General features: G+C 46.6%; 14 protein-coding genes and 1 non-coding gene across 15 annotated transcripts; 7 read left to right on the top strand and 8 right to left on the bottom strand.

Annotated features, from left to right (window-relative positions):
• Positions 1–942: 942 nt before the first annotated feature.
• FPOAC1_011559 (uncharacterized protein) lies at positions 943–3,039 on the top strand (the record flags this gene model as incomplete). The annotated part of the gene is made up of 2 exons (XM_044855932.1): positions 943–1,957; positions 2,006–3,039. The coding sequence occupies 2 exons, from the start codon at positions 943–945 to the stop codon at positions 3,037–3,039; spliced, it is 2,049 nt and encodes a 682-aa protein (XP_044703245.1).
• A 316-nt stretch (positions 3,040–3,355) lies between these two features.
• Positions 3,356–3,871, bottom strand: FPOAC1_011560 (uncharacterized protein; the record flags this gene model as incomplete). The annotated part of the gene is made up of 1 exon (XM_044855933.1): positions 3,356–3,871. One exon carries the CDS (start codon positions 3,869–3,871, stop codon positions 3,356–3,358), a length of 516 nt encoding a protein of 171 aa, XP_044703246.1.
• Positions 3,872–4,216: 345 nt separating this feature from the next.
• FPOAC1_011561 (uncharacterized protein) lies at positions 4,217–5,358 on the bottom strand (the record flags this gene model as incomplete). Its single annotated transcript, XM_044855934.1, has 2 exons — positions 4,217–4,403; positions 4,454–5,358. The coding sequence occupies 2 exons, from the start codon at positions 5,356–5,358 to the stop codon at positions 4,217–4,219; spliced, it is 1,092 nt and encodes a 363-aa protein (XP_044703247.1).
• An 864-nt stretch (positions 5,359–6,222) lies between these two features.
• Positions 6,223–7,856, bottom strand: FPOAC1_011562 (uncharacterized protein; the record flags this gene model as incomplete). Its single annotated transcript, XM_044855935.1, has 2 exons — positions 6,223–7,400; positions 7,454–7,856. 2 exons carry the CDS (start codon positions 7,854–7,856, stop codon positions 6,223–6,225), a joined length of 1,581 nt encoding a protein of 526 aa, XP_044703248.1.
• Positions 7,857–10,223: 2,367 nt separating this feature from the next.
• Positions 10,224–12,793, top strand: FPOAC1_011563 (uncharacterized protein; the record flags this gene model as incomplete). The annotated part of the gene is made up of 4 exons (XM_044855936.1): positions 10,224–10,696; positions 10,758–10,765; positions 11,239–11,520; positions 11,577–12,793. The coding sequence occupies 4 exons, from the start codon at positions 10,224–10,226 to the stop codon at positions 12,791–12,793; spliced, it is 1,980 nt and encodes a 659-aa protein (XP_044703249.1).
• Positions 12,794–14,267: 1,474 nt separating this feature from the next.
• FPOAC1_011564 (uncharacterized protein) lies at positions 14,268–14,873 on the top strand (the record flags this gene model as incomplete). The annotated part of the gene is made up of 2 exons (XM_044855937.1): positions 14,268–14,485; positions 14,546–14,873. The coding sequence occupies 2 exons, from the start codon at positions 14,268–14,270 to the stop codon at positions 14,871–14,873; spliced, it is 546 nt and encodes a 181-aa protein (XP_044703250.1).
• Positions 14,874–15,077: 204 nt separating this feature from the next.
• FPOAC1_011565 lies at positions 15,078–15,151 on the bottom strand. The gene has a single exon. It is a non-coding gene; the product is annotated as a tRNA-Val (tRNA).
• A 371-nt stretch (positions 15,152–15,522) lies between these two features.
• FPOAC1_011566 (uncharacterized protein) lies at positions 15,523–16,299 on the bottom strand (the record flags this gene model as incomplete). Its single annotated transcript, XM_044855938.1, has 1 exon — positions 15,523–16,299. The coding sequence occupies one exon, from the start codon at positions 16,297–16,299 to the stop codon at positions 15,523–15,525; it is 777 nt and encodes a 258-aa protein (XP_044703251.1).
• Positions 16,300–17,012: 713 nt separating this feature from the next.
• Positions 17,013–18,336, bottom strand: FPOAC1_011567 (uncharacterized protein; the record flags this gene model as incomplete). The annotated part of the gene is made up of 2 exons (XM_044855939.1): positions 17,013–18,043; positions 18,093–18,336. 2 exons carry the CDS (start codon positions 18,334–18,336, stop codon positions 17,013–17,015), a joined length of 1,275 nt encoding a protein of 424 aa, XP_044703252.1.
• Positions 18,337–18,901: 565 nt separating this feature from the next.
• On the top strand, positions 18,902–20,851 carry FPOAC1_011568 (uncharacterized protein; the record flags this gene model as incomplete). Its single annotated transcript, XM_044855940.1, has 1 exon — positions 18,902–20,851. One exon carries the CDS (start codon positions 18,902–18,904, stop codon positions 20,849–20,851), a length of 1,950 nt encoding a protein of 649 aa, XP_044703253.1.
• A 494-nt stretch (positions 20,852–21,345) lies between these two features.
• On the top strand, positions 21,346–22,338 carry FPOAC1_011569 (uncharacterized protein; the record flags this gene model as incomplete). Its single annotated transcript, XM_044855941.1, has 1 exon — positions 21,346–22,338. The coding sequence occupies one exon, from the start codon at positions 21,346–21,348 to the stop codon at positions 22,336–22,338; it is 993 nt and encodes a 330-aa protein (XP_044703254.1).
• A 329-nt stretch (positions 22,339–22,667) lies between these two features.
• Positions 22,668–23,105, bottom strand: FPOAC1_011570 (uncharacterized protein; the record flags this gene model as incomplete). Its single annotated transcript, XM_044855942.1, has 1 exon — positions 22,668–23,105. One exon carries the CDS (start codon positions 23,103–23,105, stop codon positions 22,668–22,670), a length of 438 nt encoding a protein of 145 aa, XP_044703255.1.
• A 641-nt stretch (positions 23,106–23,746) lies between these two features.
• On the top strand, positions 23,747–24,292 carry FPOAC1_011571 (uncharacterized protein; the record flags this gene model as incomplete). The annotated part of the gene is made up of 1 exon (XM_044855943.1): positions 23,747–24,292. One exon carries the CDS (start codon positions 23,747–23,749, stop codon positions 24,290–24,292), a length of 546 nt encoding a protein of 181 aa, XP_044703256.1.
• Positions 24,293–24,842: 550 nt separating this feature from the next.
• On the top strand, positions 24,843–25,421 carry FPOAC1_011572 (uncharacterized protein; the record flags this gene model as incomplete). Its single annotated transcript, XM_044855944.1, has 1 exon — positions 24,843–25,421. The coding sequence occupies one exon, from the start codon at positions 24,843–24,845 to the stop codon at positions 25,419–25,421; it is 579 nt and encodes a 192-aa protein (XP_044703257.1).
• A 165-nt stretch (positions 25,422–25,586) lies between these two features.
• FPOAC1_011573 (uncharacterized protein) lies at positions 25,587–26,180 on the bottom strand (the record flags this gene model as incomplete). The annotated part of the gene is made up of 1 exon (XM_044855945.1): positions 25,587–26,180. One exon carries the CDS (start codon positions 26,178–26,180, stop codon positions 25,587–25,589), a length of 594 nt encoding a protein of 197 aa, XP_044703258.1.
• Positions 26,181–26,322: the final 142 nt, after the last annotated feature.

The following is a 26,322-nucleotide window of genomic DNA, read 5'->3' on the forward strand; positions in this document are numbered from 1 at the left end:
GCTTCTTTGAGCTTTACCCTCTTGAACTCAAAACGGTAGCCTCTATCTTGAACTCAATCCTATCTGATTCCGATTAGGAAACTTTGAACTTAGAATGTAGTATGTCACGAGTATTCTTATATCTTGCCTGGATTTGGACTATGAAAAACTATCAACCCAAGATATCATCTTATATGTGCGTTGGTGCTTGTCTAGAGTTGCGATGATCTTCGAATCATCGGCTGCAGGTCCGCCAATAACCATGGGTCGTCAAGTACCGTACGGATACAGTATATAATTCGGGGATTTCGGCACATAACTCTCCCATAAAATCCACATGAAGCTGCTGCATCTTTCTGTATTGCCAAGCATGACGCTGATAAGTATTAAGACGCCTGCCTAACTAGATAAGCAGAGCTTGACTGAACCGTAAATATCGCAGTGGCACAGTGACAGTCAATAACTCGAAAGCCAAACATCAGGCGACATGTGATCCCGGCTAGTTGGTCGAGAATAATGCATCTACCGGCAGCCGTACGACGAACTAGTTATGCAGCTACATAGCTACTCATGAGTGTGCATGTCTGGTGCGCAGCTCATTCCTAACTGGGAATAACCTCACTCAAGAACCCACCTCAAGTAATACACCATCGTTAGAAACCCACTATAATAACGTTTAGCGAAACTCATGATTTCAACTAAACCTGCAACGGAGCACTCGTCCGCGCACATTGTAAGGATCCACGTCAGTCTCGTACGCTCACAGTCTTATTTCCTTTGCTGGGAACCCCTCTTTATTCTCTGGTAGCAACGTCGAGGCCAATCGGTTAGGACGGACTCGCTGGGATACGTGTAGTTTAGGATGGAGATAAGAATATGGCTGCTGCGCTGTTCTTGGGACCCTGATCCTCGTTCTGTTAGTATTGTTCTTCTGGCAGAAGAACGGGAATATCTGATAATCACATGCACGAGTTTACCGAAGCTAGAACGATCCATACGTCAAGTTTAATTGTCCTACTCCTTTTTGTTCTGATCCCCGGATACTGCCTTCGTAATCCAACCAATATCAGCATGCGTGTCGCTATCATTGGAGGAGGCCCCTCAGGTCTTGTCCAGCTCAAAACTCTCAAGACTGCCCACGAACACTTTCCCTCAACCGAGCCCTTCGAGGTCAAGCTCTTCGAATCCTATGACAAACTAGGTGGCGTTTTCCTTCATCATGTCTACGAAGACGCCGAGCTTGTTTCATCCAAGTTTCTCACCACATTTTCCGATTTCCGACCTCGCCCCGAAGACAACGACTTTTTCTCCTCGGAGCGGTATAGGGAGTATTTGGAGGAGTACACTACACATTTCGATCTTTGGCTTCATATCCATCTAAGTACCCCCGTCACGGGTATCAGAAGAGGAGATACAAGTGAGCATGTCGTCCGTTACAAAGGCCCTGATGGCGAGGAGACTGAGTGGGAGTGCGATGCCATTGCTGTATGCTCAGGCGTGCACTCAAAAGCACACATGCCAAGCATCCCTGGCATTGAAAATGTCCCTGAGGTGATACATTCGTCAGACTTCAAGAAGCGTGAGCAGTTTGGAACAGGAAAGACAGTCATGGTTCTCGGCAGTGGTGAAACAGGCTGCGACATGTGCCATCTTGCCATCACATCTCCTACAAAGCAAGTTATCTTTTGCCACCGTGATGGTTGGATCGGAGCTCCCAAGAGAGCACCTGGACAGAGGTTCCTGCCGTGGCTATTCGGCGACGAGGACTACGAGGAGCCACAGTTGCCTATCGATGTTAGCCAAGTGACACTGTTTGATTCAATGTATGTTCATCCCATGGTTCGTGATACCATGATTGTTTGGGATTACTATCATTTCCTGGCTTTGCCTGCTGGCTGTTGGATTTGCGGTGGTTCAGAATATGGTGTCGATCAGTGGGTTGGCCAAATCTTTAGTGATCGATTCCACGCTTCGAGATGTATGTGTCGTCGATCAGTATTCCCGGGACATGACTAATTTGGAATAGTATTCTGGAACAAAGGCTGGCAACGTATTCAGAACAACGTTTCCACACCCTGGCGTCCTACAAAATGGCCATTGGGGACTCGTATTCGACAGTTCTTCTTTAACACAGCTATTACTCCAGCTAAACGGACCATTGACGTGGCTCCTTTCCCATCTCACTTTACATCTCATGGTGTAGCTCACTTCCCAGATAATGGCCGACCAGAAGCAAAGCTTATTCAACGATCAGTCATTAAACCTGACATGGTCATTTTCGCAACAGGATACGTTCCACATTTTCCCTTTTTCAACACAAACTACAACGCCGGTCGTCGACCCTACCCAGTATCTCACGATGCGGATGTCCGTCAGGTCTGGTCATCCACCGACCCTACTGTTGGATTTATCGGCTTTGTTCGTCCTGGATTTGGCGCCATTCCTCCTTTGGCCGAGATGCAGTCCATGCTCTTCGCTACCCACCTTCTTAATCGAGTTCCACGACCTCTTCTCAAGGATGACGAGTGGCATTATCGTATAATCCATGCACCAAGTGCGCGAGTTACATATGGTGTTGAGCACGACAGCTATGCATACCAGCTTGCTAAGGATATGGACATGGCTCCCTCGTTTACTGATATACTCCGTATCGCTCTTTATACACCCCGTGGTTGGCGTCTTCCTTATGTCTGGGCTGGAGGAGCCAGTTTTACCGCCAAATTCCGCCTTGTCGGCCCTTGGAAGTCAGACAAAGCAGCCGAAATTCTCACAGGAGAACTATGGGAGACTATCTCTCGGCGTAACGGCCTTTTTGGTAACATTCCTATGGTTGTTATTCCTGTTCTCTACCTTGGTGGTATTAATTTGTATTACTACATGTATTCGTTATTCTGGGGATCTCTGGCCAAGCTTGGGCTTTGTAAGGCGCCTGTGCCAAGAAATGACGTAAAGAGAAAATTTGAAGAGCTGGCTCAGAGGGAACAGATGAAGATGGTACAGGATATCAAGATGACGGCGGATGTACGCGTGATGGAAGTTTCAGAAGACGGCGATTTCTAATTATACTGGACATTGCAATTGGGTAGTAATTCGATCCATAGCTAATATCTATCCCTAGTATATACTACTGAAGAAGTAAAGATATTACTAAATTAAATGACCTTGAAGAATTCGCCTCCGTGATACGTCTATATCAGTATATCAAGCTGCTCACAAACGGCAGGAACCGTTCAGGTAACTGCAAATAGGTACCCAAGGCTGCACACAAGTCAAGATTCCCGACGCAATCCTGTTCACTGCTGCATGGAACTTCGTCAACACATATCCCGGTCTGTCAGGATTGCCTCTCATTGCACCCTGAGCTTAACGTGCGGCTCTAGGGGTTGGCCAGAGAACATCTAGCGTCAACACAGACGCAGAGTCCCAGAGCACACAGCGGTTCAATAGACAAGAGACAGTCGATATTGTCGCTGCATGAGTCCCCACCTCCAGAGGCTGCATTGGTTGTGGTAGTCAAGGTCGAAGTTGTAGTAGATTGAAGAGTTTGCATGGTAGTGGTGAGCAGCGTGGTGGTGGTGTCTTTACCCGTAGTTTCGGCACCCGTAGTTTCGGTCGAAGAGGCATCTTCAGAAAATGTGTTTGCTCCAGAGGTTGAAACAGAGGCCTCGGTCGTTGTAGTGGAGGGCGCAGGTGTCACTTCTGTAGTAGCAACTGAAACCTCGGTGGTAGTGACAGAGAGCATAGTTGTCTCCCCGTTGGTAGGGAGAGTGGTCTCAGTGGCGGTTGGCTCAATTGCAAGTGATGTCTCAGTGGTTAGACGACACGGTCCAGCTTGCACGCCATTGACAGCCAGAATGGCCAACACAGCACTGAAGAAAGAAGATGAAATCATGACGGATCCTAACAAGTGACTGTACGAGATTCAAATGAGTGACAGGTAATAGTGCAGCGAGAGAGAGAGGAAAGGAAAAGGAAGAAATCAGAGATGTCTTTATCACCTTTCACCTATTTTCCTTTTTGTTTTTGGTAATTTGGTGGCGCAAGCTTTGAAAGTCTAGACCTTACTTTATTGATACCAGCGGCTACGCTTTGCTTTGCTTTGCTTTGCTTTGTTTATTAGGGACTTCATCTACGCCACAACTGTAGCGCTACTGTAAGTAGACTGAGTCGCCCCTGTCAGCTAAGCGAGTGATGGAAGCCTTATTAGCTGGCCTAATGTCACTGAAGCTGAAGCTCTCTATACTCCAGCGCTAACATCGACCAAGATCTTGACGTGATTGTCTTTGTCGTTGATGAGAGTTTGGAAACCCTCCTCAACAACCTTGTCCATCTTGATGACCTTGGTAATCATTCCCTCGGGCGTAATCTTGCCATTCGACAGAGCGTCGATGACCTCTTCAAAATCTCCAAGAGCGTATGTCGCGCTGCAAAACTGTCAGAACACACACTATTGCAAGGTGTAGGAATCACTTACCATCCAACATAAGATCTCTCTCGGAACACAATCTGGTTCATGTTCAACTGTGCTCTATTTTCCCACACAGCAATGTTCACCAACACTGCCCTGGCCTTCAAGCAATCGAACGCTACATCAATAGCATGTTGCGAGCCTGCAGCGTCAAAACCAACATCTGCTCCCAGCCCTCCTGTCAACTTCTTCACATTTGCCACGACATCATCCTTTGTAGGATCGAATACGTGATGCGCACCAAACTTCTTGGCAAACTCGCGTCTCTTGGAGCTGACTTCGCTCAACATGATGTTCTTGCATCCTCGTCCAATAAGGGCTTGCACAACAGCCAGTCCAATTGGTCCGCCACCGACAACGAAAGCTGAATTGCCTTGTTCGTATGGCGAGATCTTGATGGCGTGCCACCCAACAGCAAGCGGCTCGACTAAAGCACCGACTTCTAGGGACACATTGTCGGGCAGCTTCTTGACAGCATCCTGCGGCACAACAGTAGATTCGGCTAATCCACCTCCCCAGCCACTCAAACCGATGAAACCGTTTTTATCACAGCAGTTTTGAAGACCACGCTTGCACGAGCGGCACTCATTGTCGTAGATAATAGGTTGCACGCAGACGCGGTCACCTTTTTGAAGACGCGTGACTTCACTGCCAACCTCTTCAACGATACCGCTGAATTCGTGGCCCAGAGTAAGTGGCGATGTCTCTCCTGTGATGCCGTGCGGGGTGCCAGGCTTGGGGATAAGATTATTCCCACCGAGATACTCGTGTACGTCTGTACCGCAGATTCCGCAAAACTTGGGCGCAATACGAACGGTGGTGGGGTCTAGAGGTTTGACGGGGACGGATTCAAGGCGAATGTCTTGTTGGCCATGATAGCGAACAGCTTTGATAGATTGTGTTGATGTCATCTTGTGATACATGGGCTGAGAGGAACAGAGAACAAACCGAAAAGGAACACAAAAGGAACAGAGGAGGGAAAGGAGGGGCTTTTATGCAAGAACCTTCTCTACTCAACAGAACAGCTCACTCGGCGGCAGCAAGCACGAAGCTGTAACGTGACGCAGACGCCGGGTTCCCCTCATTCGTAAGACATGCCACGTCCCGAGATAGTAATGCGAAGTCACAAAGTATGAATAAAGTATGGTGATGTACCGATCGGATTACTGCCTTTGGCTTAGACCAATCATGAGATGATACCAGGATAGAAGGCTCCACGAATGATGAGATGACTTCGAATGCGGGGAAGAAGACCCTAGACCGGGATTTGGGGACGGTCGACAGAGCTGAGAAGGATCATCGGATCCAGTTGTCTGTCTTGCATAGAGCGAAAATAAGATAAAGTCATTTGACCATTATCCTGCAAGCAGATTGACAAGTGTATGTTCATCCAAGACCTGATGGATATTCTTTCATCAAAGGCATACACACAATACGATATGAGAACATACCGTGATGGTGCGTCAATCGCCATCAAAGAATGCGCGATTGTAGAACAATTCATCATTTCAGTCAATCAACTACGGATTAGAGATAGAACCGATTATCTTCAGCGATATCTTCACAAAGCAAGGGACGTGACAAAAAGTAGAGAACAATAAAGGATGGCTATTCATAAAACGAACACTATAACAGCTAATTGATGTCCATCCAACTCATTCTCATAAAAGCAAACGCTTTGTTCGGGTGATCTTTGTCCCATTCCAATAGATCCCTCTTATTCCGACCTCCACATACAGACACTTGTTCCTTTGCGTTGATGTTGAACTAGACTTTTAAGTAGCGTAAGGTTGGTAAACAGTACCGTTGCGCTGGGCCTCGCGCAAGAGTCGCTTGTTGGACCTTGTGAGCCAAATCTTGAGGACGATGGCGCAAGCACTGGAAGACAGACCAAAGGCCATCATACCAATGAAAGCACTGACGTAGCGAGGCTCCTCCTTGGCGACGAACATGAAAGGAGCAGTGAAGTTACCGATCTGGGACAACAGGTTGCAAAGAGCGACGGAAACAGCTCGCTTCTCGGGGGTCTTGGCCAAAGCACCACTGACGTATCCCATGATGAGAGGGTTGGCAATGTACATTCCACCGACGTAGATGAAAGAGGCACCGTAACGGGCTCGGGCATCGGTGGTGGCAAGACAGATGATGAAACCACAGCAAGCAACAGCGACGGGGATAGCATAATGCAGACCTCTCTCCTTGACCTTGTCGGAGTGCCAAGCGTTGACGTATGAACCAAGGGCAGCAAAGATGTAGGGAGGAGCGGTGAGGACGAGAGCAATGACCGGACCGTATCCCCAATCAGCTGCAAGACCACGAACAATTGAAGGGTAGAAGTTGGAGAATCCGTAGGCGGCAGAGATGGTGATGTTCATGAGCGTAAGGATGTAAAGCTTGGGATCGCGAACGGAAAGCTTGAGACCCTCCCATGCACCAGTCTTACCCTCAGTGGTAGAAGGTCGGTCAGCAATAACACGAGCGGCAGCAACCTTTCGCATATCCTCAGTCATGGTCCACATGGCGCTACCGGTGGTGGAAGTGGGATAATCAGGGATGAACCAGATGCAGATCATGGCCGAGCCAGCACCAGCGGTGGCGAGGATGATGAAAAGCCATTGCCAGCCAGCAAGTCCGTGAGCCTGTTCGAGAGTAGCGTAGGTGGCAGCGGCGATGAGACCGGCAGAACAGAAGGCGATTGTCTGAGCAGAGTAGAGGATAGCCATGCGGAAGGCAATCTCCTTTCTTGTGTACCAGCATCCGAGAAGGTAGATGGCACCGGGCAGAAGAGGAGCTTCAACAAGACCGAGAGCAAATCGCACACCCATAAGACCCGAGTAAGAAGAGACTCCAACGGTAGCAACACTGACACCAGACCAGACAATAGCCATAAGACAGAGGTAAAGACTGGGTCGAATCTTGGTGATCATCATGTTACTGGGGAGCTGACCGAGGACTGGAAGCCGGTTAGCAAAATCCGATGCTACTGAATAATGTTCTATCACTTACCATAACCGAGAGAAAGAATAGAGACAGCAGACGAGAAGTTGGATCCAACAAGACCCAAATCAGCATCAAAGGAACTGAGACGGGCATGACCAATGGACGCTCTGTCGAGGTAGTTGAAGAAGTAAAGACACCAGACACAAGGCATGAGAGTCATGTCAAGACGTCTGACGATCTTCTTCTCCAGCTCGCGCCAGTTGGGAATACCGAGGGCTTCAATCTGCTCCTCGGGGCTGGGAAGACGGCCTTCCTCCTTCATGTAGCCTTCCTCCACGGAAGCAAGCTCCTTTTCGATGGCAGAGGCATCATCAGCTTTGACATCTCCAGGAACAGCAGCAGCGTGGGTAGCAGGAACCTGAGGATCCTTCATGGCATCGCTGCCAACTTTCTCGTTAGGGGTAGCCATTAGAAAATGGGTCTCCAAACAATGAGGAACAAAAGTGTTTTTTTTGGGAGAGGGTATGCCCTTGGGTAAATGCTTTGAGACGAGAAAGAGCTTGTGGAAATGACTCAACTCAAGAGCAAAAAGGGCACAGAGAGGAATGAGAAAAGGGACAGATCTGAGAGAGACAAAGCAGAGACGAAAGAGGATGAGGAAAATGGGACCCAAGTTTTATATTTACAGAAATTTAGTCTTAAACCCCGCATGGCGGTTGAAGGTCAACCCCCCCGGAGAACAAGACTTTGTCTCCTCCTGACCCCGAAGCCAAGAGTCCGGGGGACCAAGAAAATGCAAAATTCTCTTGGTAATGGGAACGAAAACTGGGGTGCGAAGGGTCGGAAATCTGGGGCCCCATAAAGCGAGGTTCGCCGATGTGTCTCAGTCATGGGGGATCGTCTCTGAGAGATCGGCAACAAGTCCGTACGTTTGGATTCAGCCGTTTTTGCAACATGTCAGTCGTGATGTCGTCGATTTTGGTAGGAAAAAAAAAACACAAAACTCTATGTTTGTATCTACAAAGTCGTGAGGCTCTTTGTTAGTCTGCGGCTCAGTGTGAGGCTCTTGACGGGAAAAACGCCGCATTATTGAGTCGCTTCGGGGGCATGGCCAGATTAAGTTTAGTTGTTGAGACTACCCATTTTATGCTTAGTTCTAGTTTACATCCCATCATTCCATTTAAAAAATACTCCGAAACTTCTCTCGTCAATATCACAACCTCAGATGGATGGATGGCATTGTGAATCCATTCCCAAGTCCAACATGAAGAGTAGAAACAGTTCATTTCTGCTTTGTCCCAGACTTCCGCTATCGTCCGAGTCATTCCAAGCCTTATCACTCCTGCCAAGTCTCTTCACATCGACGTTTTCGCATCATCGCAAGTAGAATTGCAGGAATATGACCGTGTCGCATTGCCAAGTATTATTCTCCATATATCAAGCTGAGAGAGACGATTCAAAGTTCCCGGCTCTTGGAACTTGACCGAGTTTGACTTGTTGCCACGGATATACACGATAAAATCTTCCCGTGCCAAGTGATAAAGTGTCCACCATTGCCTGTTCGGCTGTTATATGTAGGTATGTATCTGTATTCCCGTCTGGGCAGACAGGGATTATTCCCGCTTAGCAGACAATTAATCATCAGCTGCCAATACACAGAGAATAAATGTCAAGCGAAGGATAGAGTTAAGCTCAGGAAAAACACTTGGCTGATGAGTCTCTAGGGAATCGCGTGAGTTTCATGCGCCAAGCATGTCTATCTTATACTCATTAGGAGTTTCTTTCTGTAAGAATTGGAAGGTTTTTTCCTTCTGTCTACCCGCGGGATGCTATGTATCTCCACTTGTGCTCCAACTGCGGAGACCGTGGGTTGGAGACTCTCGTGTCTCTCTACCCCGATTCGCCAAGTCTTGTTCCCACGGGAAATAAACGTTGTTGTGAGGGGCGAATGAGACTGTATTTTCCCTGTTTCAATGGAGTAATTATTAGACGAGACCCTGGATGGTCTATTAGAGTCTCCGTAATTATCAAGCATAAATCTATGGTTAGTAGATGATACTCCACTGTATCACACATCACAGGACCCTTTGGTGAGAGTCAAGTCTGAGTGAGGGATGATTCATACATTCTTGACTAAGCGTAATGACCAACTGACCATCTTGGATCAAATAGCAGAAGTTTGTAGTCGGACTACAAGATTGGTAAATTATGACGAAGATACATATCAAATGCCTCACGTGAAACAACATAAGCCAATCTGTCATGATTGCAGTCGCCAAGCCGGTTCAAGGCACCCGTTGACAACTGAACCCACAATGTCGTGATAAGGCTCTTGGCAAGGATTCGGTTCCCAGTTTTACTTCCGGAAGCGGGAAGCACCAGTCCAGTATCAACAAAGCCCATTGTTCACCATGCCTTGTCAAGTTTTCATGCTTGCATATAGAACAGCCAAGTCAGGATATGTGTTACCCAAACACCGTTCATTGTTCAGCATATTACAACATGACTAGACGTATATTCAAGATGATAGCTATTGAACAATTGTGTTCTCTTTACCTCACTGGTATCGTTTATTGGGACACATTGGCTTATTCCTACAATCGAATTAGATGAACGAAGAACAGGTAAAAACAATACTGTTGTGCGTAGACGAGAGAGTTGTAAAGAACACTCTAATGGTTGTATAAAATGGCCTCACTTTCGTTATGTCGATCTAACTTTCTATTTTCTCAAATGCATACAGCTCGAGACAATTGCGACCCAAAAGTTGCAAAATCCATCTCGCAGACTTATTATCATCACATCTTTCACCAAAACACAACCCACAATCGACAAGATGCGTTCCGCAGGTGTGGACGCCATTGAGGCTAGATTAGGTTGGCTACAGCTTGACGACGATGAGGTCCAGACTCCTGGTATCGTCGACGTTGAAATTGTCGACGTTGAGATGATCGACGCTGAGATGGCTGACGTTGAGATGGCTGACGTTGAGATGACTGACGTTGAGACGCTCGACGTTGAGATGCTCGATGTTGAAATGGTCGACGTTGAGATGCTCGACGTTGAGATGATCGACGCACCCAACGATCAAAACCACACAATCTCACTGGAATCAACCTCCTCGAGAATGTTAGCGAATTTCTCCTCGCTGAACTGGTTTTTTCTTATCTGGCATTTTGTCAAAGAACTGACACTGGGCGTGGCTGCCGCGTTTTTGCTACTGGTATGGGTCCCTTTCATGGCGAGATTGATAAGCTACATCTATCTCTTGGCCTGTGAAATCCCGGGTCTAGACTTTCGTCGTACAGGGTTTGTAAAAGAAATCTATTCTTTATCCAGACCTCCGGCCCTAAGAGAGTCCCCCACGTAGTGTGGCCGGTGAGTATGTATTTTTCCTTTTTTCTTTTTGCCTTTTTTTTTCTCTTTTTTCCCTTTTTTCTCTTTTTTCTTTCTTTTTTTTTTCCTTTTTTCTTTTTTTTATACAGTCTAATGACTGATTACGCTGGTAAGCCAGGCATACATAGATCAAATCAAAGTAAGTCATTTTGCTATACATTTATTAGTGTTTCCAACTCTCTGTTTTCTTTTTGTCTTGACTGCCAGCACTTCAAGTAAATAATATAAACCATCAGGTATTTCAATCATCCCAATGGTTGATCATCCCTGGATGTCCGATTAGTAAGCTATGTAAGCTTGGCATAATTGCCGCAGGTAAGATTTGAGTTCTTGTCATTTTGCATCTCCTACATACGCGAATGCATGTCTTGTTCATCCCCGCAACACATGTTATGTGATCTATCACCCACGTTGTGTTCCGAACATGTTCGAGTTTGTGGGCTTGTCCTTTCCAGACCAGGCTCCACACCGTCAACAGCGAACAAGAATCGGACAGCACAGCGGTTCACCTGACAATCGAGGTCAACAGGAAGAACAGACGCACAAAGACGAAAATGCTACTGTTGATTTGGTTGATGAGGATCTGATTGGTGCTATTACTGTGGGCAACGGACCTATCGCTATGGCTTATCCCACTTGGTTGGGCAGTCCATATTCTACTCTTGGGTGCAATCTTCTAGACCCATTCGATAGCCTATGTGAAAACCCTGAACGATTGCGGCAGCTTCTCAGACATCGTATGAACCCGACTCGTCATTTAACGTATGTATGATCTAGCTAATATGCAGCGTAGCATCGGCCAAGTCTGCAGGTGAACCGTTGTTTCGAATTGACCAACAATCCGATTTGGTCCTGTTCCAGGGCTTCCACGTTAAGGATTCCCCATTCCCTTTCTTGGCAGATAAGACACTTTTCCATGCTCTATCTCTTCTTCTTGTTTCGGAGGCCAATAACCACCTACCCAACCATGAGACTCTGCATCATCGCGGTCAGGTGCTTGAGTGTCTCAGCCTAGACCTGTTGCACTCTCGTAGTGGCATACCATCGCTGCAAGTCATCACGGCAATTCTAATGCTTATCAGTTATGAATACCGAGTGCATGACACCCAGTCCACACATGGCACAGCCGCTTTGCATATCCGTGGACTTCAAAAAATAATATACCAGCCTGAGATCCTAGCCAGCGGATACAATCCCGAACGTGTCCAACAGATTCAACGAGCCCTGTTCTGGCAGGACATAATTTGTTCCCTGGCTACAGGTACACCTCGTCTATTATCATTGGACAATAACAATGCTTTCGATCTCTTACGAGAGAACAAAGTGTACGGAAGCTACTTTGTTTTGCCAGAAGGACTTGCACTGTATACTGGTAGCTGGCCTGAGACATCGCTAGCCGTGTTCGAAGACCTCAACGCCATGTGTCAGCTTGTGGACGGAATGCACGGGCAAAACACATCATCGGCACACTTGTACGACAGTGATGTACATACTACCACCCTCCTTATACCACTAATGGAAGACTTAGACGACGAGGGTTACCCACTATACAACAACCAAGCCGACTTGGAGATTCGGCTCGTGGATCTTCTCAGTCAGACAAGAGCAAAGCCTCACAACCAGGATGACTTGATCTACAGAGCGTGTCTTTTTGCAGCATGTCTCTGTACATACAGACTTTCTTCAGGTATCTGGGAAGGTCAATACGTGCCAGAGAAGTGCGTGACGGAGATTTTAGATTGTATAGAAGACTTCACGAGACATATGTCGCCGTGGAAGTTTGCTCCTGACATATCGTTCTGGCTACTAAACGTGGCAGGCGGCCTGACAAAGAACCAGCTCAATAGAAAGCGAGCAGCAGCGTTGGTGCAACGATACCGTTCTTTTTATCCAACTGGCTACAATCAAGACTGGGAGGTGGTTGATATGAAATTGAAGAAGTTCACATGGTGCGAACACACGATGAAGTCGAATGTTTATCGATTTTGGCAAGAATGTCAGAATACTTAACGTCAGATATTTTTGTGTAGAGCTGATTGTGGAGTATTTTACAAGAAATGTACGAATCTTTAACATTGTCCTCGGAATATATTGATTGGGTATGATAGTTCCCCATGATCCATGCCACGATAAAAAACAACGAGATGCCTGCTTCAGCTTCGCGCGCCACAAGCGTCAAGATCCAGGACACCCTGTTAGTTTCGTGGCTTATGACGCGTTTGGCCATTTCGTTTTGAGCTGCGTGATGATTAATTATTGTGTGGCTGGAGAACAACCTCCTATCTATTGTTGTCACGTCAGAATGCTGTCAATTGAGGCATTCTCACTGCTCCATGGCCTCAATGTAGGGTATTCTGGTGCCTCAAAGTTAGCCTCATTTACTGTATGTACTGTACTGAAACATTACATGCCATGGCGTCTCGCCTATCCGTATCTACATCGGAAAACTGTCTTTCCGAGGATCCCTGCCAACACTCACCGATACGTGGCCGGTCAGCCACTGCAAATTTCGGTCAGAGTCGTGCGCAGGCCTCAAAAGTGTCATTCGTGTGTAACCAACAGCATTATCTGTCTCAGCATCGTTTGCCACAGGATGTATGTCTTGCTTGCCGCGGAATGTTGGCGGGGGTTTGGCGGCCGTTTGTTGCTTGTCTTGCCCTGCAAACGGTCACTCGAACCCTCCAGAAGCATCAACAGTGACTCTGGCGGAACGCCTTGTCTTTGTAGGTAGTTTATGAGACAATGTTGGGGCAATCAACCAGTAGCTAAGAACAAGACTTTTGGCCCGTGATATTTTTTGTGTATACAAAGATGGCAGTATAGCAATGTTATGTTGACAATAATGACATTTAAATGATATTCGATTAATCTCGATTGCGCTAAGATGTTGGATGAAGAGGGTGAGATTATGGTGCGATAGCTGGGTCCGTGGCTGCATACTCTCTTTACCCATCACAAGAATAGACTAGCAGCCCCTCTGAAAGACTGGTGGGAAATTTTGCTGGAAAAAGAAAGATATTAATTATTGTCCTGTATTGCAATTCTGTGTAACACACCAAACTCAATCGTGGTATGCATCTCGTGGGCGCTTGATCAGTCACACGGACACACGATCTGCAAATATCCGGGGAGTGGTCGGCTTTCCTGCAAGTTTGATGTCAACCAACCTCGAGACGTTTCATTGTAACCGTTGAAGTAGAATAAGACAAAACTGACCAATGCTACAGCCAGTTAACCCCAGGATTTGATGTTATTGCATCAATTCTAGGTGCGGCCCGTTGTAGACCTGCCGTTGGGAACTAACCCAGCTCGACATGGCTTGCTTTAGACCATCTTGATCGACATCCCTACTTGCGATTCCCTCCACGATCTTCACATTGGCCATGCAGGATCCCGACACGCGCTGTTCTTTCAGCCCTGACTAGCGACGCAGTCTGACTATAAGTAACGTTTGGATGGTCCAGAGAAAAAGATGGGATCAACCATGGCGATTGTCACAACTCACGTAACACTCTCATGTAGGAAGAGGGAAATGCCCTCTTTCGCTGGCCTCGATGGCGCAAACTCGAACAAGAAGCGAAAACGAACAGAACTTTTCCCAGATGAGGAGCTGAACAAGTCTCAATCGATTGCCAAGACCATGTCCCCTTGGTCAGATCTACCAAGGCAGGCGACATGTCTTATTTTATTCTTTTTTGTTGTGTAAGTTTGTAACACCTCAACTCACATGAACTTGTTTTGTGGCTGACTGACTGTTTGCAGAGCAAAAATGTCCCACGATACAACACCACCACCAGCCCCTCCACACTCTCCACGCGAACTGCGCATCACCAGAGCTCAAAAACGGCCACAACTTGGTTATGTCGAGACAACAAAAGCTCTCGCGAAATTAGATATACTCAATTCAGCAACACGGGAAATTCTCTCAGGAATTGATGGGTTAACTGAGACGGCGGATGAGATAGATTGGATACTCAATTTAGGAACACAAGGGGTCTCTCATTCCCTTGCACGAACAAAACAGACTTGTCAAAGCCTGATGGACTTGGTTCAGGAAAGATTGGCGTTTTTAGACCAACAAGAGATGTAATTGGATTAGATGGGTCGGAAGTTCTCCGTAACAGCGCTATACCTTATGAGATATGTCAAAAGCAATTAAATAAACTATTTTTACACAGCGATTTTCTGAATGAATTTCGATATGGTCAGCTGAAACAAATAAAGGCATGGAGAAGAAAAAGAGAGACAAGTTCATAGAGAAGCTTATCATCCTTGCTCAAAGACGCAAAAAGTGAGGTTCTGCCCGGGCTCGAACCGGGGACCTTCTCGGTGTTAACGAGATGTCATAACCAACTAGACCACAGTACCGTGTTTTTGTTATACCAACAAGGGCTGGGATATGTACTATAGTGATAGCAAAGCGGGCTGTACGCCTGCCTCCTCTCAGCAAGTTCAGTCATCGGAAAGGCATGCCCTTTTGCCACATCGTCATCATCGCTGACAGTTTTAACTTTTACAACGTCTTATTTTTAGTTTAAAGTGCCTGTTCACTGCAGGCCGACACATGTTTTGTTTCGCATTGAATGAGAACGCCTCCTCTGCTGAAGTCAACCCAAGACTCTTATTTCACCAAAACGTCTTTGGTGGAAGAACCGGAAAAGCCTATTCTAGACTAGAATATAGGGTAATGTATCAATGTTTCATATATATAGCTTCGCAATCCACGTAGAGAAGAGAGCCTATCTATCAGCAACCCAGATAACACATAAAACTGCTGCACAAGCGGCCACAGCTCCCAGTACTAACATCTGCAACCCTTCGACAAGACACGGAATGATGTTTCTTCTATCTGAGCTGAGAATCCATCTCTTACCAGCTCCAAAGGCGAACAACACCATCAGGCATAGAAAGGTACTCAATCGCAGTCCCATACCCACAGTGCTGGCAAAGAAGTATGGCAGGAGAGGAATGATACCTCCAACTGCATAGCCAAGCGATATAGTCAAGCCAGAAATAATAGATGAAGGTGTGTGTGAAGTGTCAGGAAGCGATATGTTGTCCCTGAATGATTCAAGTTTTGATATGGTATGTCGTACAGTCTTTGGCTCTCGCTGGATGCTATCAAGAACTGTAGTGATTGATGAAACAGACAGATTCAGTGGCTCAAGATGACACCTAATGAGATCGTCCAATCTTGCTTGCATCTTCTCTGACTGCTCGACCATACAGTCAGTCTCACTTGTTCCATCGCTGCCATTGTGGTCGCTCAAGTCCTCTTCATCTGAGAGTGTTGGTTGACAAGGGAGACATTCATCGCGTGCAGCGAGATATCCCCCGATTCCCATGCTTATACTGCCAGCACATAACTCTGCCAATCCACCTGTTATGACAGTGTCTGCTTTGCCGAGAGAGCTTAGCCCTGCTGTGAGGGCGAAGGGGACTGTAAGTCCATCAGAGAAACCAAGTGTGAAATCGGAAAAGAAGCGCTTTAGACTTTGTTTTTTGATTGACTTCATATTTGTGTTGCTGTGTTGAGTCCAGAGAGGCTGGAAATATGAGTAGAAGATGGAAATATGCGATGCTACCAACTGTCAACTGATGGTTTTGGAGGTGCCCACGACCAGCTCGCCGCGCATCGCACGTGTTCTAGATGGAATATTTCTTATCCTTCAATACGTTTAATAAAGACTCCATCATTGGGCAACATGACAGGATAGCTTTCGGCGATTTCTGCCGACGCAGTGCCGTAATTCCCGTGCGTGAATTATCCTGTTGAATGTCCAGACACACATGTTGCAATGCTGAATTCTTAGTGGCCGAGTCGCTAAATTGCCACTACCAGTGCTAACAAAAGAGCCGCAATTTGGTCTCGGTCCCAAATGGCAATGCCGATCTCTTGATTCAGAAGGTCCCGGTCCTCAAGTGGCTAGACCTACCTAGAGACGATCAGACAGTGAGACAGTAATGGTGTTTTGGTGCATTACGGTAGCAGTAGGCTGACCAAAATATCCATCACATACTACAACCCATGCTCATAACTTGGTGTATCTTCGGCCCGCGACTTGGCGATCTACGATATGTGCTTGGCGAATACCCCAAGATGACACAAGCCATGAGGGTTTACAAACAGTAAATAATTACTGAATTATTCTTGAAACGATCAATGTATTCTAGGCTATATATCGATGTCTTTATGTCACACGTTTCACTGATACTTGCTATCTACTATCTATTTGGACTTGGCAGGCTCATAACCCTTTGGGGGGTTCAGACCATCGTCAACCTCAATGGTATCTCTGTAATAACTGGGCGCCTTAGATCCTTCCCATTCCTTCTTGACAGGACCAAACACCTTGCGTCCCGAGAAAGTATGTTCCAAGTCCAAGTTTGGTGCAGCATACTGCTGATTTCCTCCAGCAGTATTGAATGGGCCAGCGTAGGAAACATTCCAGAAATACTTGTCCATTGTGTCTGCCTTCCACTTCCTCAACTTGTCACCCGTCTTGCGCGCAACAAGATCAAAGACATTTGCGCCCACATCCCAACGGCCAAGTGTGTCAAGACCCCAATTGGCCTGGACGGTGGCGATCTCAGAATAATGGTTGTAGAAGCTGTTGTCTGTTGTGCCAACGAGATGTTTGGGGACAGCATCGCCGAGTAGAATGCCAAGGATGTGGTTCTGGCGCGCATAGGATTCATTTTCGTCCCATGTAATGAGAACAAGGGTATTGTCCATGAAGTGCTTGTTCTTGAGAAGCGGTTCAAGAAAGGTACGGGCCCAGTTACCCGCGACAGTAACAGAAGTATCGTGCCCATCAGATGTCATGTTGGGTGTAATGAACATCCACTGAGGTAGCTTGTTCTCTTTGAGATCCCGATGGAACATAGAGCTCTCAGTATCAACAAGAGAAAGATTCTTAATTTGCGAAAGTCGTTGTTCGGAAGTAGCGACGCTATCATGAAGAATGGCAGGGTTGTGCTTGCGAACGTAGTCATTCTTTCCGTTCTGGTGGTTCACCCATGCGAAACCTTCAAAGCCAGTGTATGGCTGGTCTTCTTGGTAAAGACCCCAAGAAATACCCCGATGCTCAAGGAGATCGATGATGGTTGAAACATTTTGGGGGTTGCGATTGAAAGCGTCGTTTTGCATGCCAAAGTAATCACCAGCGATTGCGGCCATGTAGTTTGGCTCTGATGGATGAGTGACGCCAAAGTAATTGGAGAGAGTGACGCCCTTGGATCTGAACCAAGCGAAGTTGGCTGCTTTCATTAAAAAGATACTCTAAAAATGTAATTGACTAGTACTTACGATCGCCAAAGGCCTTCTCGTAGTTCTCATTCTCAAAGTAAATAATTGCGATGCGATCAAACGCTTTCCCCTTCACTTTGGAAGTAGGACTGCTGGTCTTGGCTGTTGCAGCGGCGGCGGCGACTTCAGCAGTACCTGTGGCTGTGTACTTTGTCTCCCATCCTGTCTTGTCGGCCTTGTGGTGAGGAGAGTGGGCTAGACCAAGACTCGCAAGAGTCAAGATGGCAGTGGCTTGGAACAACATGGTCGATTAAGAGACGGGCTTGAATATCTGTTTCAAAAAGGACTTTTGAGTTGTCACAACACAAGGAGGTTTATATCCTCTTGTGGCATTATTTACTGCTCCATCTCATATGAAAATTAGGACTCGGAGAGTGTGCCGAGGAGTCTTTTGGTTCATTCATATTCGATCAACAGAACAGGTTCTTTTGTCGACTTTCCCTCAATTTCTCGGTCCTATCAAAAGGTTCAATCCGATTGCACTTCCAATTGGAGAGTGAACCCACGCACGTGTTGGTCGCAGTCTGCATTCATGAACATCTGTTCTTGTGCCGACTCATCCGGGTCACAAGCGAGTAGTGGCAAGGCCCCTGTAATGTCCACTGTAAACATTGCTAGAGCTGTTTTGCGCTAACCGAACGTAGTGAGAGTATTGTGTTCGTTTGACATGAACTGTTCTTGACTTTCTAGAGTCAAGACATGTCCGTCGCATTGATGGGATCTAAAGAGTGAAGATGAGAGAGGCTTCATTTACGTGGGTCAAGAAAAAAGAAAATGAATCTTCAGATTCATGGAACGAGGAAGCTGAAATGTTGGACATAACCAGTCCAAGGAATGAGGCCTTTGCGGGAAAGTGGACAAGACTTGTCATCGCTTTTCTAACTATCCTCTCAATCTTCACGCTCAGCACATTCATCTTTTTCCAGCAAACGTCATTTACACATCCTCAAAAGTCTCACCCAGAACATGCTCAAACGACAAAGCCCACAGCATCAGACAGTATCGAGTACAAGGAGGATATCCCATCAATACCCCAACTTCGCGACACGAAGGAGTACATCCTGTCTGAAACATGGGACTTCAACACATCTCCAACGATCAGAGAATATTTTTGGGCAATCAATCAAGCGATACTGAATCCAGATGGCGTCTACAGACCCATGCTTCTCATCAACAACCAATTTCCAGGCCCGTTGGTTGAATGCAACGAAGGCGACACAATCATTGTACACGTCAAGAATGATGCCCCCAACGCAACAGCAATCCATTTCCATGGCATGTTTCAGAACGGAACAAATAATATGGATGGTACTGTTGGTATAACACAATGTCCCATTGCGCCAAACTCGACATTCACTTACAAATTCGACGTCAAAGGGCAGCATGGAACATATTGGTATCATGCCCATCACAGCGCGCAAGCGTCTGATGGATTACTTGGACCAATGGTTGTGCGCTCAAAAAAGGAACAAGAGCTTCAAGTGATGGATTATGCGACTGATCGAGTTGTCATGGTGCAGGATCACTATCACAACTTGACTTCTGAGCTGCTGATGGAGTATCTTGCTCCAGACCAAGAGAACAATGAACCTGTTCCGGACAATGGTCTCATCAACGGACGGGGTGTTCGCGATTGTTCAGACTTTCAAGGTTGGGATTGCAATAGCACCGATCGCGAGATGCCCAGCATCAATCTGGAACACGGTCAACGACACAGACTTCGTATCATCAACGTTGGCGCATTTGCCGAGTTTCAGATTCAATTCGATGAGCATCCATTTTATGTTACTGAAGTCGAAGGCACGGATGTACATCCTGAGTCACTTCATCGACTCAACATTCTCCCAGCGCAACGGTACAGCGTCATCTTGGACACTAATGTCACCACAGGGTCCGCCTTCTGGATGAGGGCGCGGATGGTGACACACTGTTTCAAGAATGAGAACAGTAGATTGGAGTCTGAAACAAAGGCAATCATCCGATATCACAGCCCGGACAAACCGCCTTTAGACGAGAAACCCACCAGCAAAGAATGGCCGGACGCCATCGAAGTCATTTGTCGCGACCTAAACACAAGTATTCTCCGACCTGTCGAAGTTATCTCACCACCTCCAGCAGACAAAGTCATCATTCTTAGGGCAAATTTCGAAATTGGTGACTGGCGCTTGGCGAGGGGTTTCTTCAACGAGTCAACGTGGCATCCAAACATCACCAGTCCATCGCTACATCGTTTCCTGGATTCTGGTATTCAAAGCACATCTAAAAAGACACCAATCACAATTAACGAGCAGGTATTTGATCGTGACAAGGAGTTTGTTCTGGAAACAACTGGCATTCGAACAATAGACATCTCCATCAACAATTTCGATGATGGCGCCCATCCCTTCCATCTTCACGGTCACAAATTCTTCGTTCTCTTACAAGGAAGAGATGGCTACCCACCCAATCCTGCTGAGCTCCCAGAGTATCTCAAAAAGCATAACCTTTTGGACAACCCTCTCCGACGAGATGTAGTCACCGTAGAGGGATATGCTTGGGCTGTCATTCGGGTTGTGCTTGATAACCCTGGTCTTTGGGCCTTTCATTGTCATAATACCTGGCATGCTGAGTCTGGGATGGTTATGCAGATGTTAGTACGGCCTGAGGTCATGAAAGAGTGGAAGCTTAGTTCTGCAGAAAGGGAAATGTGTTTGAGAGAAAGTGTCATGTCCGGAATGAGGCCTGATGATAGTTTGTGGTTCGGACAATTTAAGCAATAGTGCAATACAGTGGCAAGTGTTGTTAGACAATTGTTCGGGTAGCCCCCAGAGATTACCACGAAAACCGACCAGCATCAAGGTCCTAGGTGGAATCGCATGCACCATGTAATTGTTCAAGTCACCTCTTGTTAGCACCACTTCTCACACAAGGTCCAACATCCGAGTAAACGATTGCGTTAGCTTGTCAGTTAACAAAGAGCTTCGGTAACTACTCCCGGATATCTTGTACGTCTGTGCACAATCATTTAGACTCGGTATTTCGTCCTAGAGGACAATGCCATTGTTTGATGACATGTTCAATATCTCCTGTGTTCCATTTTCCTATAAAAATCTGCCCTTATGAGATCCGTGCATCTCAATCTCTTTCCTTCAAACATATTCTGCACACCAGGTTTTTTATCATTGCTCAGGCTTTGATATCCCATACCTACTGCTCTAGGAACATTCGCCTACCGTTTACGTTTTCTAAACCGTAACCAACCTAATTCGTCAAAATGTCGCTGACCCGACGCCAACTCTTGGCTCACGCCAACGAGGAGTTTACCCAAGCCTACAACGCTGGACCGTACACCTCGTACAAACAAATCGAGCTCCTTCTCAACATATCCGGTAAGTCCATCGCAGATCTCGTCGCGGACCCAAAGGGAACCTTTGAAAACCTGACGTACGAGACAATTCTAGATGTTTGTGAGACAGGTGGGCCTAATGTCAAGGCTACTTGGATGGGCAAAGCGGGACGATGCACCGCGACGTCGATGAAGGTCGCCGAACGCTTGGTTGTCAAGTACCCAGGAGGAAACTACGACTTTGAGATCTTCCACGTGCCTCTTGCTAAGGGTGGACATCGCTTTGCGCGCTGTTCCTTTTCAGGAATCGTGATTGATCTGGTATCCAACATCGGCGCCTTCTTCTTACCCGACAACGAAACCGTCACCATCGGCACCACCGACACGGTGTCCTGGAGACATGCCCGAGGTAGGATCTACATCACTGACGCCGATGGAAATGAGCATCCATGCGAAAAGGTCAATGCCAATAGAGCCCTGGCCCTCTGTCTCTACGAGGTCTCTCGTAGTGCTCAACTGATTGTGCTCTTTCGAGAACTCGATCCACATCTCGTCAACTCGAACATTGCTGGCACCAGGTACGAGCACGCCATGTTTGGCCACGGGGCCATCAAGTGGCACCTCAAGCCCAACACAATCGAGAACGACGCCACAGTTGCTGGCATCAAAGAACTGCACCTCAGGCCATATATAGACGATTCTGACGTGAAGACAAGAATCGTCTGGGACCAGAGTCATACTGCTCGGGACAGAGAGGAATCCGCTAATGAAGTGCACCATTTTATGGCGACACACGGTGGACCCTTTTACAACGAACAGTGGGAAGCTGATGGTGTCGTCGACTTCTTTGGGCTTATCTGGCGTGAGCTTTGCGTCAATTATGGGAGCCCAAGGGTCGTGGAGCAGGCCGCAACTGAATAGTTGTTGTCAGAGGGTTGGTTGGGTAGGGTTGGGTATTTGCTAGCCAAGTACTGGGTGGTGAAAGTGGCTTGTACCGTTGAAGTTCTGGAAAGGCAACATGTTTGTTTAGTCGGCGTTCGGGGAAAGGTAAGTACTCCTGTAGTGTAAATTGATAAATCGTCCGGGAGCGATGAAATTTCCGATAAATGTTCATTATTTTGCTTAGTGATTGACGTAAACGTAACATTAAACGCCAGAGAAGAGTACCTCTCTGATGGATACTCGTAAAGTGTAGATTGACAGTATATTGATTGCCACTACCCACCATATTCATGAATAGCACATATGCCTTATTCAAACTTTTCAACATCTTTTAGTTGATGGTCATCTTCCTTCTCACCATCCTCAAGTGCAGGTTCCTCAGCAACGGGAAATGTCGGCGTCGAATTGTACCAGATGAAGGCCCCCAGACCACCTGTGCACAACACGACAAGAACCTTCAAGAACCAGCTGACGACGTTTCCATACTGGATCAACCAGCTCGCAAGCCACTGCATAAATGGTGTGACGAGGGCCTGCCGCTCTGCTTCCAAATCTGGATTGACAGAGTATATCAGGGCGAGTATTGCCAATAGAGTCAAAGTCAGCACGATGGCGACTAGAATTTGGATGATGGCGAGAAGAATGGCGATGTTCTTTGTGGTTTTGAGGACTTCGAACCCTGCGGCGACAAGCGGAGTGACTTGGTCGAATGCCGCGTGGACTTGTTTGGAGTATGGCATACCCATCTTGGCGGTTATGATTGCATATGAGCGTCTTGGGCGCTGGAACGAGGCATGAATCTGGGCTGTTTCATGGAGATATATATCTTGATTGTATCTGACGTCAGGATGGTATCTGAATCAAGTTATATCGACCTGCCTGAACAAGTTAGATAGTGCATAGTTTCATGGCAGCATCAGCTTTTGTGTTGTGTTGACGAATCAGCTCATGCATGGATGAAACCATGATAGAAATGTCACGTGGTAGACTGTGCACTGAGAGTCAGAACAGTTTGGTAATGATCAGGCTTTGGTGCTCCATTGTTCGAATTTGTCCCTTGAATAATACTATGAACATGGCTTGGTGTGCGTCTACACCCTTTGTTCAACAGGATACAATGCTTATAACAACTCATTTCTAATTCCCTTCACATATTCCTTCCTATATGCACTCATCTTGAAAAGGAAGTTAATGGTCGATTATATCATATGCTGTGGTTGGACTTTCATCTGCAAAAGTCGAGTTGCTGTTCATTAAAAAACAAAGTGGTAAAAGATATCCTGTTCTGCATTTTTTTACTATAAATTATGCCACAGGCCCCTTAAGATTTTCTTTCCGTTTCCTCATCAATCCTTCTTCGGATCTCGTACCCCAAAGAACATCCATCATGTCAAGCACAAATTCTTCTTCCTCTGACCCTCGTGTTCAGAACAACAACGTGGCTCAGATCAACTTCGAAGACCTGGCCATGAGACCCAAGCTGACCCAAGCCGACGCTGATAATGCAGGACCCGACCAGGATCACAACAAAGCGGCAAACCCTAACTCTGCAAACCTGGCCATTAGGCCCAAGCCGACCCAAGCAGATGAAGAAACGTTACGTGACCAGTCATCAACTAACATTTCCGCAGGACGACCTAACACTGGCCAGAATGCCCAAGTTGCTGACGACTCCCTGGCACAGCGGAACCAAATGATCGATCAGGTTCTAGCTCGACTCCCAACGCTGGGTAGACACAATTTGCTGTACATCGTCAAACTGTTCGGGGAGAAGCCCCTTGCAGAGGTCAAGGAAGAACTTTCCAAACGTGGAATATTCCCTGACGATTCCGTTCTCCTCGTTATAGGTAATCTAGCCCTTGAATATTACCATGACATCGTTGAGGAGCTGGGGGTGGCTTGTGGTCCCTCATGGGACTTGCCTGTAAGGTAGACAGTTGTAGTGGTGAATTGTTCCACAGCCAAGATTACTTGGACATATGACCAGGTAAACAATTCAATAAAACCAGAATGAACAAAACTATTGTCCATTGCTTAATATTGATGTTTTTGTATTTTCTCGTGATCATGATGTGACATGATGTGACAAGGCCCAGACTGCGACAACTACAGGGTATGCAGTTGAGTGGGTAGGTAGGTAGTAACTGCTAACTGTTACTAAAAGTAAATAACTATTTTGCCACTTTTTATTTTAATATTTTTAATTTCCATCATGACTCTTACAACAAACATCTCAACGCGTTTTTATATCAACCACACATTTTTCGTCCAAGCAGCCACTTTGTTAACCGAGTAACACACGCCAATTATCAAACGCGTTTTCAAGGTTGCTTTGCTTTGCTTCCCGCGGCTCAAACGCGTCAGACATTTATTTTGTTCTGCTTCTGCCCCCTCACTTTTTGCCACGTAACATGAGTTTTTGCCAATACCACCAGCCTCACTTTTAAACCATATCAACATCATACCAGACGGTAGAGATAGACATGGTGAGCGCTATTCCTCGGCGGAATGATACTCGATCCCCCGAGAAGCCGCGCAAACTCTCCAACTCGCGACTCAAAGGAGACAAACTCATCGTCCGTTTAAAGCTGCGACCATCAATCCTCGCTCAATTTCCCACAAAACCAAGAAGTCTAGAAGAAAAGCCTGCGACAAGACCACTCATTAAAGAGCACAACACACATCAACTCAATTTCCTCAATCAATTCATCGACGAGCAATATGCAGAGCTGGAACGGTTAAAGTCAGAGCTTGCCTACACGTTGGAAAACATCGAAAACTATACGCGTGTCCAGGAAATGCATTCCAATACCTTGTCTAGAACTTTGGCGGATGCATGCGATCTGGGCATGACAAGCTGTGAGAAAGAAAAAGACGATGGGGATGGAACGAGGTTCTTGAAAGATGACATCCATCAAATGAGAGAGGGCCTGCAGAATTGGTTCAGGATTTTAATGGAGGCAAAGCAGGAGGCTGCCGGCAAGAGAAATCAGATGTCAGTGATAGCATCGATTATCAAGGACGTGGAGAAAAAAAGACGGGCGCTGAGTCAATCAACTTGATCATGGTTACTTACTCTCGATGAGGATTTTATACATAATGGACTCTAGTATCGCGTCAGGGAGGTATCTGAGTCACCTTGTTTGATAGGGCATCATAATGACAATGCGACAGGGCTTTCTTTTAGAGACAATCACTCAAATGTTTTACCCCATTCCGATATCTGTTCATCTATTTGCCATGTCCGTCTCCAAGATCGCGTTCCACTTGCAATACCCAAACTCATTCAAATGGACGTTGTCCTCGCTCATTATACCCTTCTGGTCGTCTCCAAAAGGTAAGAAATCAGCATTGTTCTCCAATGCTATGTGTCGAAGCATCTGGTTTGCCTCGTCGATAATTTCGTCCGCTAGACCACGTTGCTTGAACAGTGCAGTCATGACAATCTTGGTGTTCGGGAGCGCATCTCGAATGTTCTTGACCACAGTCGCGTACGCATCCGCATCAATCTTTTGAAGGCCATGTTTCTTGAGATTGTTGCTCCCCATGTGAATGTACATGAGTTTCAGACCGGGCTGGTTGGTTTGCAAGTCGCTCAAAAGGCCTTGTTCGATTCGGTACTGCACATTGAGGACCTTGTCGCCACCAACGCCTAGATTCAGAATCGATGGATTGTTGTTGATAGTAAAGTTACTACCGGTAGTTTTGAAACGCTCAAAGAGGCTGTCGCCAAAAAGAGCGATCGTATACTGGTTCGGATTGGACGTGATTTGTGGGCGATGCGTGCCGTGATGAGTATCGTGGGATCGTTGCTTAAACATTTTAATTGTGCTGCCGGGTTATCGTACCGGAATTATCACGCCAATACAAACGCGCTTGGACAGCTGCTTCTGTTGGCAGTGATTGCTGATTATATAAATCACCACGAATCTCGCTCACTGAAGGGTCAATAGTAGAGAATTG

Source organism: Fusarium poae, chromosome 4 (genome assembly GCF_019609905.1).
Source record: "Fusarium poae strain DAOMC 252244 chromosome 4, whole genome shotgun sequence".
NCBI lineage: Eukaryota > Fungi > Ascomycota > Sordariomycetes > Hypocreales > Nectriaceae > Fusarium > Fusarium poae.